Source organism: Marmota flaviventris, chromosome 10 (assembly GCF_047511675.1).
Source record: "Marmota flaviventris isolate mMarFla1 chromosome 10, mMarFla1.hap1, whole genome shotgun sequence".
Lineage (NCBI taxonomy): Eukaryota > Metazoa > Chordata > Mammalia > Rodentia > Sciuridae > Marmota > Marmota flaviventris.
Window position 1 is genome coordinate 30,491,614 of NC_092507.1, and position 18,009 is coordinate 30,509,622.

Sequence of the window (18,009 nt, forward strand, 5' to 3'; positions counted from 1 at the left end):
TTGGCTATTTTGAATTGCACTGCTAAATACATGGGTTTGCATGTATATCTATAATATGCTGACATTAATTCTTCTGGATAAATACTGAAGAGTGGGATAATTTTGTTATTGATAGTAATGGGTGTGGAATAAAAGAATCCAAAACATATCGGGCATGGTGGCACACACCTGTAATACCAGTAACTTGTGAGGCTGGGGCCAGAGCCAGAGAATCACAAGTTTGAGGCCAGTCTGGGCAACTTAGGGAGAACCCTGTCCCAAAATAAAAAAGAAAAAGGGCTGGGGATATTGGTCAGTGGTAGAGCCGCTCTGGTTTCGATCCCTAGTACTGCAAAAAAAAAGGAAAGAAAAAAAAAAAACGGCAGATACATAACTGCATAGTCAGTTGAAATATGATGATTTTCACCTGCAGGTCAGTTGTGACAAAGGACCTTACTATGTGTGTTAATCTTTTTGTTGTTGTGCTATGCTGGAGATTGAACCCATGGCTTTGTGCATGCAAGGCAAGCACTCTACCAACTGAGCTATATCCCTAGCCTGCCAAAGGAATCTTTCTGAAACAGTTTTGATCTTGTTATTCTATATAAAATCTTTCAGGGGGCTGGGGATATAGCTAGCATTCATAAGGCCCTGGGTTCAATCCCCCCACACCACCAAAAAAAAAAAAAAAAAATCTTTCAGTGGTTTGCTGTTTCCATTAGGATAAAGTACAAACTTCCTGACTTGGTTTATGAGGTCCTTTTCAATCTGGCCATAGAGTCTTTTTTATTTTTTTGATAGTTTTTTAGTTGTCACTGAACCTTTATTTTGCTTATTTATATGTGGTGATGAGAATTGAACCTAGTGCCTCACACATGCTAGGTAACCCCAGCCCTGGCCACAGATCCTTGAGGCTCATCTTTTTGTTCCTTCCCCTTGAATCTTCTTTCCGCTTCTTTATTGACGATCCTATACCGAGGTTGGCTTCCTAGGACTTGGCATGTGTTTTCATGCTGGTATCTCTGCCTAAGGTGCCATTCTCCTCATGTTTCATGACCACCTTCTCAGTGGAGGTTGGTTAATCCTTGTTCTTCCCTTAGAATCCAGCTGACTGAGACATCATCTCTTCTAAGAAATCATTTGAAAACTCCTTGCCCCTCAAGACTGGTCAGAGTACTTCACGTTGTATTAAATATACTTGTTTAATTGATAGATCCTTTTTAAAGAAGGGGTACTTTAAGGTCTGTTTATCATTTTATTCCTGGTGCTTGACATATATAATAAGCACAAAACTCATATTTAGTCATTGAAATAACAAATGAGGCAATTTTAGCAAAACACAGGACCAGTCTTACCTGCATGCTAAAAAAAGAGAGGCTATGTGTTATAGAGCAGTGTTTGCCATCCTTTTTCATGATCTCCCCTTCATTACCCCTCTCTTCTATTACACATTTTTTTTTTTGCTAATCGCCCCCTTCATGAAATTTTAATATCCCAGATCTGTTTTTATACTGTGGGTGTATATATGTGTGCTTCATACATAAAAAGAGTAAGATTTTAGCTGGGCATGGTGGCACATGCATATAATCCCAGTAGCTTGGGAGGCTGAGACTGGAGGATGGTTAATTTAAACCAGTCTCAGCGACTTAGCAAGGCCCTAAGCAACTCAGTGAGACCTTGTCTCTAAATAAAATATATTTAAAAGGGGGGCTGAGGATGTGGCTCTATGGTTAAGTATCCCTGGATTCAATCCAAAAAAGAAAGTGAAATTTTCTTTTCTACTGTCAAGAAGAAAGTTCATGGTGTAGAGATTCTGAGTAACTTTGAGCTTTGGTGATTAGTTTGAATCTCAGCTCTGTCATACTAGCTTTGTGACTTCAGACATTCTAACCATTTCGGTGCCCCAGTTTTCTCATTCATTAAAGTGGTATGGGAATAATAGTTTCTCATAATATTGTTGAGAGGATTAATTGAGTTTATATATGTAACATTTACAGTTGGGGTCTGATCCATTGTTAAGTGCTCCATAGTGTATGCTAATAGTATGTTTGTCATCACCATTGTTCCTTCAGAACTCTCTCAGGTCTACCAGTTCTACAAAGAGAAAGATTCCTATATCTTTGAAAATAATTGAGATTGGCTACCATAATTGTTACATGAATTAAAGAAACAAAACTGTATTACAGCTTTGTTAAAATGATGACGAATTGTCAGGGGCAGTGGTACACACCTATAATCCCAGCTACTCAGGAGTATGGGGCAGGAGGATTACAAATTCCAAGTCAGCCCAGGCAATTTAGTGAGATCCTGTCTCAAAATGAAAAAAAGGAGGGAGAGGTTTGAGTTGTAACTCAGTGGTAGAACTCCCTTTTGGTCAGTCCTCAGTGTAGCAGCAAAAACAAAAGACAAAATTGTCTAGCTAGTTATAAAATTTTCCTTGACAGGGCTGGGGATATGGCTCAAGCGGTAGCGCACTCTCCTGGCATGCGTGCGGCCCGGGTTCAGTCCTCAGCACCACATACAAAACAAAGATGTTGTGTCCGCCAATAACTAAAAAAAATAAATATTAAAAAAAAATTTTTTTCCTTGACAAATATGAAATTGTGATTAGATCCAGTTTATTAGAACTGCTTTCATTTCCTTAAGGTAATGGAAAATGACATACTGGAAGAGATAAATCAAATCTTGGTGTGTTTTTTTGGGGGGGCGGGTGGTGGTACTGGGGATTGAACTCCCAGGGACACTCAGCCTTTGAGCCACATCTCCCAGCCCTATTTTGTATTTTATTTAGAGACAGGATCTCATTGAGCTGCTTAGTGCCTTGCTTTTGCTGAGTCTGGCTTTGAACTTGCAATCCTCAGCCTCCCGAGCTGCTGGGATTATAGGCATGTGCCACTGCACCAGCAAAATCTTGGTATTTTATTCATTTATTTGTTTGTTTATACTAGGGATTTAACCCAGGGCACTCTATCACTGAGCTACACCTGAATCTCTCTCTCTCTCTCTTTTTTTTTTTTTTTGGGGGGGGGGGGCGGTATGTGTGGTGCTGGGGATTAGAACCTAGAGGCTTTGTGCATGCAAGGCAAGCACTGAGCTATATCCCCAGCCCCTATTCCGGTCTTTTTTATTTTTATTTTGAGACATGGTCTTGCTAAGTAACTGAGGCTGGCTGCCACTACACCCAGCTAATTTGGTATTTTAGAAAAATAAATAAAAGATTTGGGCTGGGGATGTGGCTCAAGCAGTAGCGTGCTCGCCTGGCATGCGTGCGGCCCTGGTTCGATCCTCAGCACCACATACAAACAAGATGTTGTGTCCGCTGAAAACTAAGAAAACAAAACAAATATTAAAATTCTCTCTCTCTTTAAAAAAAAAGAATCTATAAAAAAAAAAAAAAAGAAATAAAAGATTTGGAAAATAAAATTGCATTGGCTTTTTGGGCACACAGTCTTTTCAATATTGACTTTTTAATTATATTTTTATTAATCAAAGATAATTTAGGTATTGAGACATTGAAAATTAGTATTAAAATTTGTTTTCTTCCAACTAAACCAGGAGAGGTAGCATTATTGCAGATTATATTTGACTTTAATTAACTTATCTGCACATTTTTTTTTCTGTTCAGGGCTTTAGTAGGAATTCAGCCTTCAGAGAGAGATGGAAATAAAGCTAGTGAATTTAGACACTTTCCTTCTTCCTCTCTGGTGATTGCTTCATTTTTCTTTTTCTTTTAACTACCCCCTCTCCGCTGCTGGGCCAGGGCCTTGAGTGTGCTAAGCATGCTTCTACTATTGAGCAATATACCCAGCCCTGATAGTTGCTTCTTTGAAGTTCTTTAACTTACCCCATTGATAAACTGGCATGGAAAGCATTTTCAATCTCCATGGTTGTCACTAGTAAATAATTCCAGCAAAGATGGGCAGTCACTTGGTTATTATGGTTGGTGATCATGGGATTAACTCAGTTTTTTCTAGGAGATGATAGAAGTTGGGTGAATATGTATATAAAGTAAGAGGCTTGCAGTAAGCTGTGGCTTAACTAGAAGCAGTACTGATGGGCTAAAGCTGGGCACAATAATCATGATTTGCACTTCATACAGTTTTTATGTTCATTGTTTTGTTTGATGTTTACAACAATGAAATAGAATGGATAGGCATTATTATTGCCTTTATAAGGAAGTGAAGGCTCAGAGAAATTAAATGGCTTAAATTAAGTGAGACAACTGGGTTTTAAACTCTGCTGATCTAAGTCTTTATAATTATATGAAAGAAACAATTCTTGAAACTCTAAAGATGATAACCTGAATGTGCCAAATTTATCTCTGGGGAATTTATCATTGGATAGGAAGCAAATTTGGTGTTACTTTGAAACTGTTCATTTTAAATCAAGTTAATTGATTCCTGTTTTACATTGATAAAAATTAATGGATCTGCATGTTTTTGTCACAAAGGGTGAGATTAACTTAGACCATTTATCTTAATACTTTCTACCTGAGGAAATTAAGCAGTGGCATTATGAATGTCTAGCCTCTCTAAAACAGACTTTCCCCCCGAGTCACACAGATGTCAATAAAAACCCTGTTCAAGAAATGGAATGCCTGGGTGCTGTGTTGTAGGCCTTCAGTCCCAGCTATACTGAGGCAAGAGGATCACTTGAACCCAGAGAGACCAGTCTGAGAAACATAGTGAGATCTCATCAGGAAATGGAATGGCGGGGGTGGGGGCTGGGGTTGTGGCTTAGTGGTAGAGCACTTGCCTAGCAAATGTGAGGCCCTGAGATAGATTCCCCCCACCCCAATATATATATATATATATATATATATATATATATACACACACACACACACACACATACACACTCAAATAAATCTCCATCAATAACTAAAAAAAAAAAAAGGAATGGCTGAGGAATAGAGAAGAGTAGAAAAGCTCAAATTGTTGCTTCTTTAATTTCTGTGTGTTTCTGTGTGAGCAGCTTTGCCTTTTGTAGCCTCATTTGTCTCATCTTTAAAATGAGAAGTGGTGACTTGGGAGACAGAGGAGGAAGATTATAAGTTGGAAGCCAGCCTGGGCAATTTAGCCAGACCCTGTCTCAAAATAAAATGGAAGGAAGGAAGGAAGAGATATATGATTTTACCCAGAGTTTCAGTTGCCTTGTCTATAAAATAGATTATTATACTCCCACCATGCCTGCTTTTCAAGACTATATCAATGTAGTATGTATAAAAGCACTGGGATTGCTTTTGTTAGGAACATTAATTCTTGTCCTAAGACATTCCCAGGAGTGTGCTCAGTGAGATTATTAACATAGGGAAATGTTATAGTTCACCATGCTTGATTTCCTGGTCCCCAAAGTAAATTAAACAAAGTTTGGAACAGCAGTTTCCAGTTGCATTCATAAATCATTCAAAGTTCATATTTATTTAAAAGCTGGACTTTTAATAATAGGTGTTTTAGCCTTTCACCAAAAGCATTATAAATCCTTAATCTACATTATTTATTAGTGTTGGGAATAGGATAAAAGAAATGACAACCCAGGTCAATTCCCTTAATAACTGGAGCATATGCCAAATAGTAGTGCCAAATCATGTCTTTTGGGAACAGTGTTTACTTAACTGCCATGGTTGAGATAATTGTAAGGTGAAGATGCCTGGATATAGAGGTAGGGAAGCTTATAAAACAGCAATTTATTTAAATTATTTTTAAATGTTCGTTTCCATCAGATTCACCTGTAGCTGGGTCCCGCTTCTAGTATCTGATTCCGAAAGTCTGGTTAGGGCCCAAGAATTTGCATTTCTAATACATACTGCTGTTGTTGCTACTTATGACTAAAAGTCAGACTTGAGACCTGTGATATTAAACCAGTCCAACATACTGGTAAAAATCGAAACAGTAGATAATATAAAGTATAGGTAAGGTTGTAGAAAATAGGAACACAGAGATGCTGCAGATGGAAAAGTACAGAAAGCAAATTGTGGGATGAAAAGTATAGTATGATATCATTTTATGTAGTCTTAAAAATACATAAGTCACTTTATTATTCATACATACAAACTGGGAATGAAGGCATATACCTGTAATCCCAGCAATGTAATTACAAGTTCGAGGCCAACCAGGGCAATTTAGTGGGACCTTGTCTCAAAATAAAAAATAAAAGGTTTTGGGTATAGTTCACTGGTAGAGTGGTTTCAATCCCCAGTGCCACAATAAGTAAATACATATATAAAAATGGAAAGCATATCGAAAAGATATCCATGAAATATGATAGTGCCTAAATCTCTCAAACCAGGCCTTGGTATAGCTCAGTTATGGTAGAGCCCATGCTTAGGATGTACAAGACCCCGGATTTAATCCACAGCACAAAAAAACAAAATAACCCTCAAACCACGAGAAACCATGTCTGAATTAATAGAAATATTGTGCTGCTTTTTTTAAATAGTTTTAGGTGGATACAATATCTTTATTTTACATTTATGTGGTGCTGAGGATTGAACCCAGTGCCTCATGTATGCTAGGCGAGCACTCTACCACTGAGCCACAACCCCAGCCCCGAAATATTGTGCTTTTAAGCAAGGCATGTAATTAATCATTGCATTTCAGGAGTCCTGTCCAGAGAAAAAATAAATTGATGCCTTTTGACAAAATGAGGTCCAGAGATTTAGCATCTGTTGAGAAGTAGAGTTACTGTTTTATTTTTGGTGTCTGTGTATGTGTTGCTGGGGATTGAACCCCCTCATGGGTGCCAGACAAGACCTCTACCACTGATCTGAACCCCCATCTCCAAAAGTCAAGTTTCTTAAGCATGCATTCTTTTCAACTTCTGAGCTGTTTCCTGGTTCCTGATGTTCTGGTGATTTGGTGAATGTCTGTGTTCACTAAATCTCCCAAGACAAGGGAGGTACTGATAAAAGGGCCTGCTCTTATGAATCCCTGACCCCTACCTCAGGATTCACCTTTTGCTGACCCGAAGAAGGCAAAGATATCCCATTCTATCCCATGATTTGGTAAATTGACTTGACTTTCTACTTCTGTATCAGTACTGACACTTAAGTAAGTCACAATGGCATGAACCGTAGTTCCAACTACTTCAGAGGCTAAGATGAGAGGAGAACTTGAACCCACAGGTTTGAGAACAGCCTGAGCGACATAGTGAGACCCTGTCACAAACAAACATACAAATAAAACTTTGTCCTGAATGACAAGGACTGTTTTCCTTTCATGGAAAAGGCAGTTATGGAACCATGTAGCCTGATTCAAATTCCATCTCCATCACTCATTAGTTGTGGGACTTTGGACAAATTATTTAACCTTCCTATATTTAGTTCCTAATTCATAAAGCTTTTATTGTGGTCTCTTGACAAAAGTTTTTATTTATTTACTTTAAACATTTTATTTATGGTTGACACATAATATTGTATATTTCTTTTTTTATGTATGTATTTTTAGTTGTCAATGGACCTTTATTTTATTTATTTATATGCAGTGCTAAAAATTGAACTCAGCACCTCATATGTGCTAGGCAAGCGCTCTACCACTGAGCCACATCCCCAGCCTTATTTTGTATTATTTATTTGTTTGTTTATTTGTTTATTTAGTTGAGCACAATGCCTTTATCTTATTTATTTTTATGTGGTGCTGAGGATCAAACCCAGTGCCTCACACGTGCTAGGTGAGCGCTTGGCTGCTGAGCTACAACCCCAGCCCCCTATTTTATATTTTATTAGAGACAGGGTCTCACTGAGAGTTGCTTACTGCCTCTCTAAATTGCTGAGATTGGCTTTGAACTTGAGATCCTCCTGTCTCATCCTCTGGAACCACTGGAATTATAGGCGTGTACCACCGTGCCCAGCTTGGGTTTGTTTTTTACACAGCTTTACTGAGGTATAATGTACATACCATACAGTTCACCCCTGTGTAGTACACAGGCTAATAGTCTAAACTTAATGTCCCAGTGGTTTGTATTCTTTTTTTTTTTGGTACTGGGGATTGAACTCAGGGGTACTCCTCCACTGAGCCACATCCCCAGCCCTTTTTTGTATTTTATTTAGAGACAGGGTCTCACTGAATTCTTAGTGCCTCAATGATACTGAGGCTGGCTTTGAGCTCAGGATACTCCTGCCTCAGCCTCGTGAGCTGCTGGGATTACAGGCCTGTGCCATGACACCCAGCCAGTGGTTTGTATTCTTTTTTTTTTTTTTTCCTAAATATTTATTTGTTTATTTTTATGTGGTGCTGAGGATTGAACCCAGTGCCTCACACACGTGAGGCAAGCACTCTGCCATTGAGCCACAATCCCAGACCAGTTTGTAAAAACACATATTTTATTCTAAATGAAGTAGGTGTTTTTTCTTCTGTAATTATTTTATCCTTTTTTCTTTATAAATGCTCTTATGTTACATGATAGTTTCGAGTACTGCTGAGATGTAATCAAAGTATGCTTTGTTTTGTAGCTTATTCTTCTCTTTGGAGGAATCCCTTACCTCTGGAGACTTTCTGGACGATTCTGTGGTTATGCTGGCTTTGGACCAGAATATGAGGTATGTGATTCATTAGCATATATTTGTCAAAATCCTTTTTTATGCTTGCAAACTTATACTGAAGTTAACATTTTGGCTCCTACCATCATTAGACTTGCTTCTCTGGCTGCACAATCCTTGTCTGCCCCTGTATTAGGATGATACTGGTGACTGTAACAAACCCCCAGATTTCAGTGGCTTATCACAATAGTTTTTTTTTTCTCATTCATGTAAAAGCCAGGTGTATTTTTAGTTTGTAGATGACTTTATTCCATGGGTAAACTAGGGTCCAGTCACTTTTCATCCAGTGTCCTAGAGATAGTGGAGAGATTACCATCTTCTTATTTTCCCTCACTCCCAAATCATGCCTGGCCTTTGCCATCACATTTCATTGCTGAACCTGTCATTTGGTCTACCCAGATGCAAGGGAGCTGGAAAATGCACTTTGTGCTTCTTAGGAACAACTCTGTGCAATGAAAAAAGAAGCATGAATTTGTTGAACCTATACTAAGCATGTTTGGGTCCTAAACATTTAGCAGATAAGACAGAAAGTTTGAGCTGCTTGAGTTGACCATCCACTTTTCTAAGAAATCTAGTTATTGGGTAAAGTGTTAAACATGAGACTCTCCATCTATAATAGATACTACAGCACTGCTTCCTGACTTCTACTTGAAAATTGCCAGATGTTACTTCCTTCCTGATTGTGTATTTGAAATCCTGAATCTCCTGTATGTGTAGGTATACTGGGTTTTAATTCAGCTCATTCTGTGTCCCTTTTCTGAATACCTTTTCTGAGGCAATCAGACTCTTTAAGACCTCTCTTTCCTGTGCAATCTCTCTATCTGCCCAAGTTTGGGAGTTTGATTTGCCATGTGGTATGAAAATTTGCTTACACATTCTCTGCCTTGTTTCATAAATTATTTGTGATGGTTTGCTTTATTTTATTTATTTATTTTTGGGTACTGGGGATTGAACTTAGAGGTACTCAACCACTGAGCCACATCCACAGCCCTATTTTGTATTTTATTTAAAGACAGAGTCTCACTGAGTTGCTTAGTGCCTTGACTTTGCTGAGGCTGGCTTTAAACTTGCAGTCCTCCTGTCTCAGCCTACCTAGCTGTTGGTATTACAAGCATGCGCCCACCCCCAACCAAATTGCTCTTAAGTTTTTAAAAAGAAAATTTTAAAAAACCTCAGTATTTCCAATATTTGAAATAACAGGATACTAACAAATTTTATTTTTAAAATGTTTTCCTATACATTTAAAAGCTGGTATGATAACCAAAATTTTTAAAGATGATAGGAAAATCATAATTTTACATTGATCATTAAAATATAAAGATTGAGTTTGCATAGTCATTTTTATGCTTTTAGACTATTATGTGAAGCAAGAGTTGTCTACGTTCATTATGTGCATGTATCATGTATTTATTTACTCATCTATTGGTTGGTTTCAGATTTTCCTTATTACATATAATGCTATAGTGCACATCTGTTATCTAAATCTTTATGCATTATGTATGAGTATTTATGGAAGCAACTTAATCAAAGGTTATATGCAATTAGAATTTAGATAGCTGCTGCCAAATTCCCTTCTAAAACAACTTTTTTGGTTTATAGGCTCTTTTGGTTTATAGTCTTCCATGGTGTATGAAGCATTAAAATAGTCTTTTCATGGATCCTTGCTAACATTTAGTATATGCATGATCTTTTTATTTTTGCCAGTCTAAAAGGGTAAAATGTGATGGCTCTATTACTTCATATAATTTATTACTGAATGGCAAAGTCAGAATATGAAACAACATAATAAAAGCATGCATGTGAATATCCATATAGATGCTTATTTATTTTTTTCTTTTTCTTTTTTGGTACTGGGGATTGAACCCAGAGACCCTTTATCACTGAGCCCATTCCCAGTTCTGTTTTTTTTTTTTTTTTTTTTAATTGTAGATGGACACAATACCTTTTCTTTGTTTATTTATTTTTATGTGGTGCTGAGGATCTAACCCAGTGCCTCACATATGGGAGGCAAGTGCTGTACCACTGAGCCATAACCCTAGCCCCAACCCCTAGTTCTTTTTATTTTTCATTTTGAGACAGGTCTCACTAGGTTGTTGAGGCTGACCTCAAACTTGGCAATCCTTTTGCCTCAGCCTCCAGGTCACTGGAATTACAGGTGTGTATCACCATACTCATATACCCATACTCATGTAGATTTTTTTTTATACAACTGGTATCCTATGATGAATATTCAGATAAATTTGGGGTTTTTTTCAATTTTTTTAAACTATAGTGGTGTGCATCCTTGTACATACATCTTTGTGAGCATACTCTACATCTCTAAAAAGTCTGAAATATATTTTTTATATAGTATATACCAAAATGTCAAAAGTGGTTTTCTTTGAGGAGAATTTGATAATTTTAATTTTTTTTTTTTTTTGGTGCTGGGGATTGAACCCAGGGCCTTGTGCATGTGAGGCAAGTTAAGCACTCTTCCAGCTGAGCTATATCCCTAGCCCCAATTTTAATTTTTGTTTAGTTCAAAAAAATTCGGCAATGAGCATGCACTTCTTAAAATCATTTTCTACATTAAAAAGAAGAAGAAAAGGAGGTTGATCTCAGCTTATCCTAGGTATAGGCAGTATGTGTTTTGGCAAAAATTTCTGCTTTTCCAAACTACCAACAAGGGTCTCATAATCAGTGTCCTTATTTGTGGACAGTGAGATATGACCTGACCCTTCTCAGTAAATAATGGACTTTGAATGCTTTGGAGCTCTTTTGCTGTATCATGAATTTGAGGTGAAATGAGTTGGTTTATCTTCAAAAAAGGGCTGCATTTTGCCATTACTAAAGATGGGTTGGTCTGAGTCATTCCCCTTCATGTTATAGGACTTTTAAATGTTCTGTGTCCCATGGCTTTGAGGTGTTCACTGACAGGAATAGAGCCAGATCTTGTTGCCTTTGAGAAGCAATGGGTTAAAACCCTTTTCCCCCACTGCATGGGAGTATCCTGTCCTAGGATATTTTTTCCTTTCTGGGTTGGTTTAGAAATCTTCTGAGAAGGGCTGGGATTGTGGCTCAGTGGTAGAGCACTTGCTTTGCTGCATGTATGAGGTCCCAAGCTTGATTCTCAGCACCACATATAAAATAAAGGGCTATTGACAACTAAAAAACTATTAAAAAAAAGAAAAGAAATCTTCTGAGAAAAGCTGCTGGTTGTATACTCTGCACATTTCCCCAGGGTATCTTTCTGTCACGATTCCTTTATCAACTTTTGTGAATGTTAGGAGTAAACCGTTCATAAAGAGGAGTAATGGAAAGAAGCATTTGAGTTCAGATTATGAAAATCTTTAGATGTACAATAAATTTAACCAGCCAGAAGTGCCTATAATTCCAGCAACTCAGGAGGCCGAGGCAGGAGAATCGTAAGTTCAAGGCCAGCCTGGGCACCTATGTGTGACAGTCTCAAAATAAAAACTAAAGAGGACTAGGGATATAGCTCAGTGGTAAAGTGCCCCTAGGTTCAATCCCTGGTACAAAAAAAAAGAAAAAGAAAAGTAATTATTGAGGGTAAGTTTTTGCATTTTGTCTTTTTTTTTTTTTTTTTTTGTGAAAAACTGGGTTTACCCTACCCTTTTTACCCTGGTCCAGATTTTTTAAGTCTCCATTTTAAGTTTCCCTTCCTGATCCCAACCAGACCTGGCATCTTGTCATCTTCCACACACTGGGTGTTACTTTCTCTCTCCATACTTTTTGCAAATTGCTTGAAATTCCTCCTCTTCTCTCTTCTTTCCTGTCCCAATAATTTCTTTCTCTCCAGAAAGGCATCTCAAGCCTCATTAGCTTTGTAAGCCTTTCTTGAATTCATCAGCATGTGTTGCGGTCTCTTTATGAATTTTTTTAACCACTTTATCTATATGATTTAAGATTACTTTGGTATAGTGCCTATGTAATAGAAGAGTAATTGTTTTGTTCTTTTACTCCTTCCCTTGAATTAAACTTTTTCTGAGGATAAGGGTGATATTTCAGTTTGTGTATTAACCTTAGGATCAAGCACATTGCTTGGAATAGAATGAGTACTCAGCAAATATTTGTTGATTTGCTCCCTAGTAGTTTATTTGAAGAATGAATTACATTATCTGCATTCCCAGCTACTCTGGAGGCTGAGGCAGAAGGATCCAAGTTCAAAACTAGTCTTAGCAATTTAGTGAGATCCTGTCTCTAAATAATAATTGTAAAAAAGGACTGGGAATGTAGTTCAGTGGTAATGCCCCTGGATTCAGTCCCCACTACCAAGTCAGGTGGGGTGAGGAGGACGAATTTATATTATATTATTAAAAACTGCCATTATTTTTTTCCTGTGCCTAGATCACTCAATCCTTGGTGTTTCTGCTGTTGGCTACACTTTTCAGTGCATTGACTGGTTTGCCATGGAGTCTTTATAATACATTTGTGATAGAAGAAAAACATGGTTTCAACCATCAGGTATAATAAAAAATACAGGATTTTTTTAACGTGAAAATGTTCTGTGCTTTTGTTTAGTGCTGGTAATAATTTTAACATAATTTGCTACTTTAGAGAATGAATTAATTGTATGATAAAGATCATAATTTAAAATAAAGTCTCGTATATCGGGGCTGGAGTTTTAGCTCAGTGGTAGAATGCTTGTCTAGTGGTAGAGTGCTTGTGAGGCACTGGGTTCAATTCTCAGCACCACATATAAATAAATAAAGTAAAGGTCCATTGACAACTAAAAAAAAATGTTTTAAGTCTTGTTATGTGGCTGGGGCCGAGCACTTGCCTAGCATGTGTGAAGCATTGGGTTCGAGCAGCATATACAAATAAAATAAAGTCATTCTGTTCATCTATAACTGCAAAAAAAAATTATGAAAAAAAAGTCTTGTTATAAATTATTTGAACACTAATGTTTAGTGTTTTTCAACTAGTAACATTTAAGTGAATTTATCTTATGCTGTAAAATGCAGAAGATTTACTTATTATCTTAGGCTGCCTAGTGTGAGTCATATAATACAGTCTCACTGCATGTTAATTTTAAAAATTGTTCTAGTAATGTATCCTTTGTATTCACTTGCTGGCTATTTAAAAAAGCAAAAAAGTTTCTCAGTTTCTAGTGGTGGTATTTTCTTTTTTTAGACTTTGGAGTTTTTTATGAAAGATGCAATCAAGAAATTTATTGTGACTCAGTGTATTTTATTGCCTGTGTCTTCACTTCTGCTTTACATTATTAAAATTGGAGGTGACTATTTTTTTATATATGCCTGGCTCTTCACATTAGTTGTTTCTCTGGTGAGTAAAATACTTAATTTTCTTTTACAAAAGTTCCTTCATGATATCACTGTGATATAATATTCACTAGCATGTTAACAGTTCTTAAGAAGAAGATGAAATATATGTAGGTGCTCCTATAAATTTCCCTCTGGGCAGGCACAGTAGTACATCCCCGTAATCCCAACTACTTGGGAGGTTGAAGCAGGAGGATCACAAGTTTGAGGCCAGCCTGGGCAACTTAATGAGAACCTGTCTCAAAATAAGAAGGGCTGGGAGTGGAGCTTAGTGGAAGAATGCTTGCAAAAACAATTTTCCTTGATTTTTGCTTTTGGGTATATAAATGGAAGAGTTGATGGACTATACATTTTCTTCTTTTTACGCTGACTCTTACAGATCCTAAAAGCTAGTTATTGATCACTTTTAATGATCCAGTTACCAGGCAATTCTGGGTTGTGCATTCGTGAGTTGCCACCAGAATGGATGACTGAATGTGATACTTTAATGACTTTTGACTGAACCCCAGGGCCTTAAAATAAGCAAGGCTCTTTTGAAGAGAGATTTAAGAGGGACAAGAGAAAGAAAGCATACACTTAATATGGCTTTCTTCTGCCTTCACTTTTTTTTTTGCCCCTCTTCTTCTCATTTTCCTTCTTTGCTTCTCCTCTCCCTTCTTTGCTCCTTCTTCCCTGTTCTCTTTCCCTTCTTCTTTTTATCCATTCTCCTCTTCTCCTGTTTCTCTTCTCTTCAATCCCCCATTGCCACCTCCTCTTCTTTCCTCTCTTCTTTCTCCTTCCCTTGTTCTCAGTTCTTACCCCCTCATCATCTTTTCTTTCTTTCCCATATGCTAAATTGCTTCACAGCACAAATATGACACAATCAAATAGCTTGCTCACAGCCCCCAGAAAATATCATCTATCAGTTTTTCAACTTCGCTGATGATGATGTTTATTTTAATCTGAATTACATAATGTTCATTGCTTTACTTCCCACTGGTGGGATCAGTATCAGAAAATGGGTGCAAAGCAGATTTATAGATACGTATGGCAAACTGAACTAAGAGGAAATACAACAGAGGAAATACTCCGGAAGTGCCTAAACAGGTACTGTTTTAACCCCAGTAGACATTTATGAATTGTGGGTAATTGATTTTAGCAGAAAAACCAAACAAGTAACAGGTCTGGTAACAATGTACAGTCTCTTGTGATGTTTGTTTAGCACAGACTTCAGGTGTATCTTGATTACTCTGAAAGGGAGAATTACTTGTTATGATTGGCTTATGATGTTCCAGCAATCACTAAAATAATTTTGACAGGTCTATTTATCACCACCCAGATGTTAGTCATGGTAAGTAGCATTATCTTCTTAAATAAAATTGACAGATATACTATATTATAAGACTACTACTTTGATTTAATTCCAATGAAACAGATATTAAGCTGTTACTGTTTGGGACTATTTGAATCTGGGAATACCAGAGTGTTTCCATTCTTAAGTTTGGGGTGGATGTAATTGTTTCAATATAATTGAATCAATATAATAATGAATAGTTTTTCTTTAAGAACATATTCATGGGTTATTCTGACCTATTTTCAGGTTCTAGTCACAATCTATGCTGATTATATTGCCCCCTTATTTGACAAATTCACACCTCTGCCTGAGGGAAAGCTTAAACAAGAAATTGAAGTAATGGCAAAGAATATTGACTTTCCTTTGACTAAGGTGTATGTTGTTGAAGGTAAGGCTACCTGAGGGTAAGGGTTTATTCAAGTGTTTTGTTTTGAGTACTCTATTCCTAAATTTTAATGAAAGAATGAACCAGCTTTTATTATTTGTTTGTTTTAATTTATTATTTAAGATTTTTTTTTAAAGATTTTTAAGAATTAATGACATAGTTCAGGGATAAAAACTGGGGTTTTGATGCCAAATCCTGCTCCTGACTGCAGCTGTGTTTGGTGAGCTTTATAGTATTGTTTCTAATCTTTGAGGCCTTTTTTACTTTCTGGTATGTTGTATATTAGACTGATTTATTGTCTTATCTACTTAGCTCCTTTAAGTAATTGAGTTGGACTCTTTTATAGTCAAATTCCATTTAGCAATAGTAAAACTGTAAAACAGTAGTAAACAATAGTAAAGCTGTAAAATAAAACATTTGTTTTGTTTCCTCCAGTATTCTGGAGGACTCTGTTTAACCTGTGGATTACCAAAACTATAAGTACTTTTGGGTAACTCAGATTAGTTATACTCTGCTTTTCTGATGATTGCCTTTGAGAGTTAAGCCATTTGCTTGTGTAGGACTACTGAAGTCTCAAGGAAGCCTATAAAGATGGAAAGAAAAACTGTTTTGTGTGATATCATGATTTTCATAATCTATAAATTAAAATCCTTTTAAATGAGCTGGGCGTGGTTGCGATATGGCTGTAGCTTGGAGGCTGAGGCAGGAAGATCGAAAGTTCAAAGCCCTTTATACACAATGGAGAATTACTCAGCACTAAAAAAATGACAAAATCATGGCCTTTGCAGGGAAATGGATGACATTAGAGCAGATTATGCTAAGTGAAGCTAGCCAATCCCTAAAAAACAAATGCCAAATATCTTCTTTGATATAAGGAGGGCAACTCAGAACAGAGCAGGGAGGAAGAGCATGAGAAGAAGATTACCATTAAACAGAGGGAGAGGTGGGAGGGAAAGGGAGAGAGAAGGGAAATTGCATGGAAATGGAAGGAGACCCTCATTGTTATACAAAATTACATATAAGAGGAAGTGAGGGGAAAGGGAACAAAAACGAGAGAGAAATGAATTACAGTAGATGGGGTAGAGAGAGAAGATGGGAGGGGAGGGGAGGGGAGGGGAGGGGGGATAGTAGAGGATAGGAAAGGCAACAGAACACAACAGACACTAGTATGGCAGTATGTAAAAACGTGGATGTGTAACCAATGTGATTCTGCAATCTGTATACGGGGTAAAAATGGGAGTTCATAACCCACTTGAATCAAATGTATGAAATATAATATGTCAAGAGCTTTGTAATGTTTTGAACAACTGATAAAAAAAAAAAAGAAAGAAAGAAAGTTCAAAGCCCACCTCAGCAGCAGCAAGGCACTAAGCAATTCAGTGAGATCTTATCTCTAAATAAAATACAAAATAGGGCTTGGGATGTGGCTCAGTGGTCAAGTGCCCCTGAGTTCAATCCCTGGTACAAAAAAAAAAAAAAAAAAAATCCATTTAAATGAATATAACTGATTTTTCTTCTGTAACTTATCAGCTATGGGATCTTAGAGCCTCACCCCTCTGGGTTTTAGTTGTGTTTTCACTACAGTTTGGCAAATATTTTCTGGAAAAAGCTAGATAGTAAATATTTAAGGTTTTGTAGGTTACCTGGTCTCTGTTGCAACTATTCATCTCTGTCATTACAGTGTAAAAGCAGCCATAGACAACGCATAAGCACAAAAACATGGCTGTATTCTAGTAAAACTTCGTAAAAATACCTCAGGTTGGTTTTGGTCTGTAAGCCATAGTTTGCTGATGCTTGCTATAAACAGAAATGTCACTAGTGAGAAGTAATTATGTTAGGTAAAGGCATAGAAACTGAGAAGCAGTTGCAGAAGGAGAGAACAAAGATGGATCAACTGAAAAGAATGAATTTAATAACAACTAGAAAAGTATAAAAGTCTCAGACATTTAGTGGCTTCTGAGACTTACAGTTCACTAAGGACACATTAGAACAGTTTTAAGATTCTGTGAGGAAATAGTAGTAGAATAAACCAATTTATACTTCTTTAGCCTCCAGAATCACCACATTTTTAGGTAATATTCAACCAGTAACACATTAATCACTATAGTAGAACAATTTCTAAGGAGCTTTTATTGAAGTGATCCCTAAGTTGCTGATCCCTTAAGTTGTGAGCAGGTAATATAAAATAATAGGTAATAATATAACAGTAAAGATAATCAATAAAATGTGATATGTACATATATAGATATCACATCAATGGTATTTCTATTTTAGATGAAATATGGAAGGCTTTCTGAAGGGTTATGGTATAAGCTGGGACTTTATTGAAAATCAAGGTTTGAGTAGGGCAGCAGTTGCATTTTTGAAGTCAGGCTGTGGAATCAGTAGGCTTAGTTTTGAATTCTAGCTATATTGTGAATTTCCTGTGTGACTTTGGACAACTTAACTTTTGCCAAATAGTAGTTTCCTTATCAACTGCATGTTTTTTATTGTT

General features: G+C 36.9%; 1 protein-coding gene across 1 annotated transcript in view; it reads left to right on the top strand.

Moving 5' to 3' along the window:
• Positions 1-18,009, top strand: part of Zmpste24 (zinc metallopeptidase STE24) — a 41,782-nt gene that overhangs the window by 4,011 nt on the left and 19,762 nt on the right. The window contains exons 3-6 of the mRNA XM_027937280.2: positions 8,429-8,515; positions 12,863-12,979; positions 13,649-13,801; positions 15,377-15,518. Coding sequence (XP_027793081.1) covers positions 8,429-8,515; positions 12,863-12,979; positions 13,649-13,801; positions 15,377-15,518 — 499 coding nt within the window. The remainder of the gene's footprint in view (positions 1-8,428; positions 8,516-12,862; positions 12,980-13,648; positions 13,802-15,376; positions 15,519-18,009) is intronic.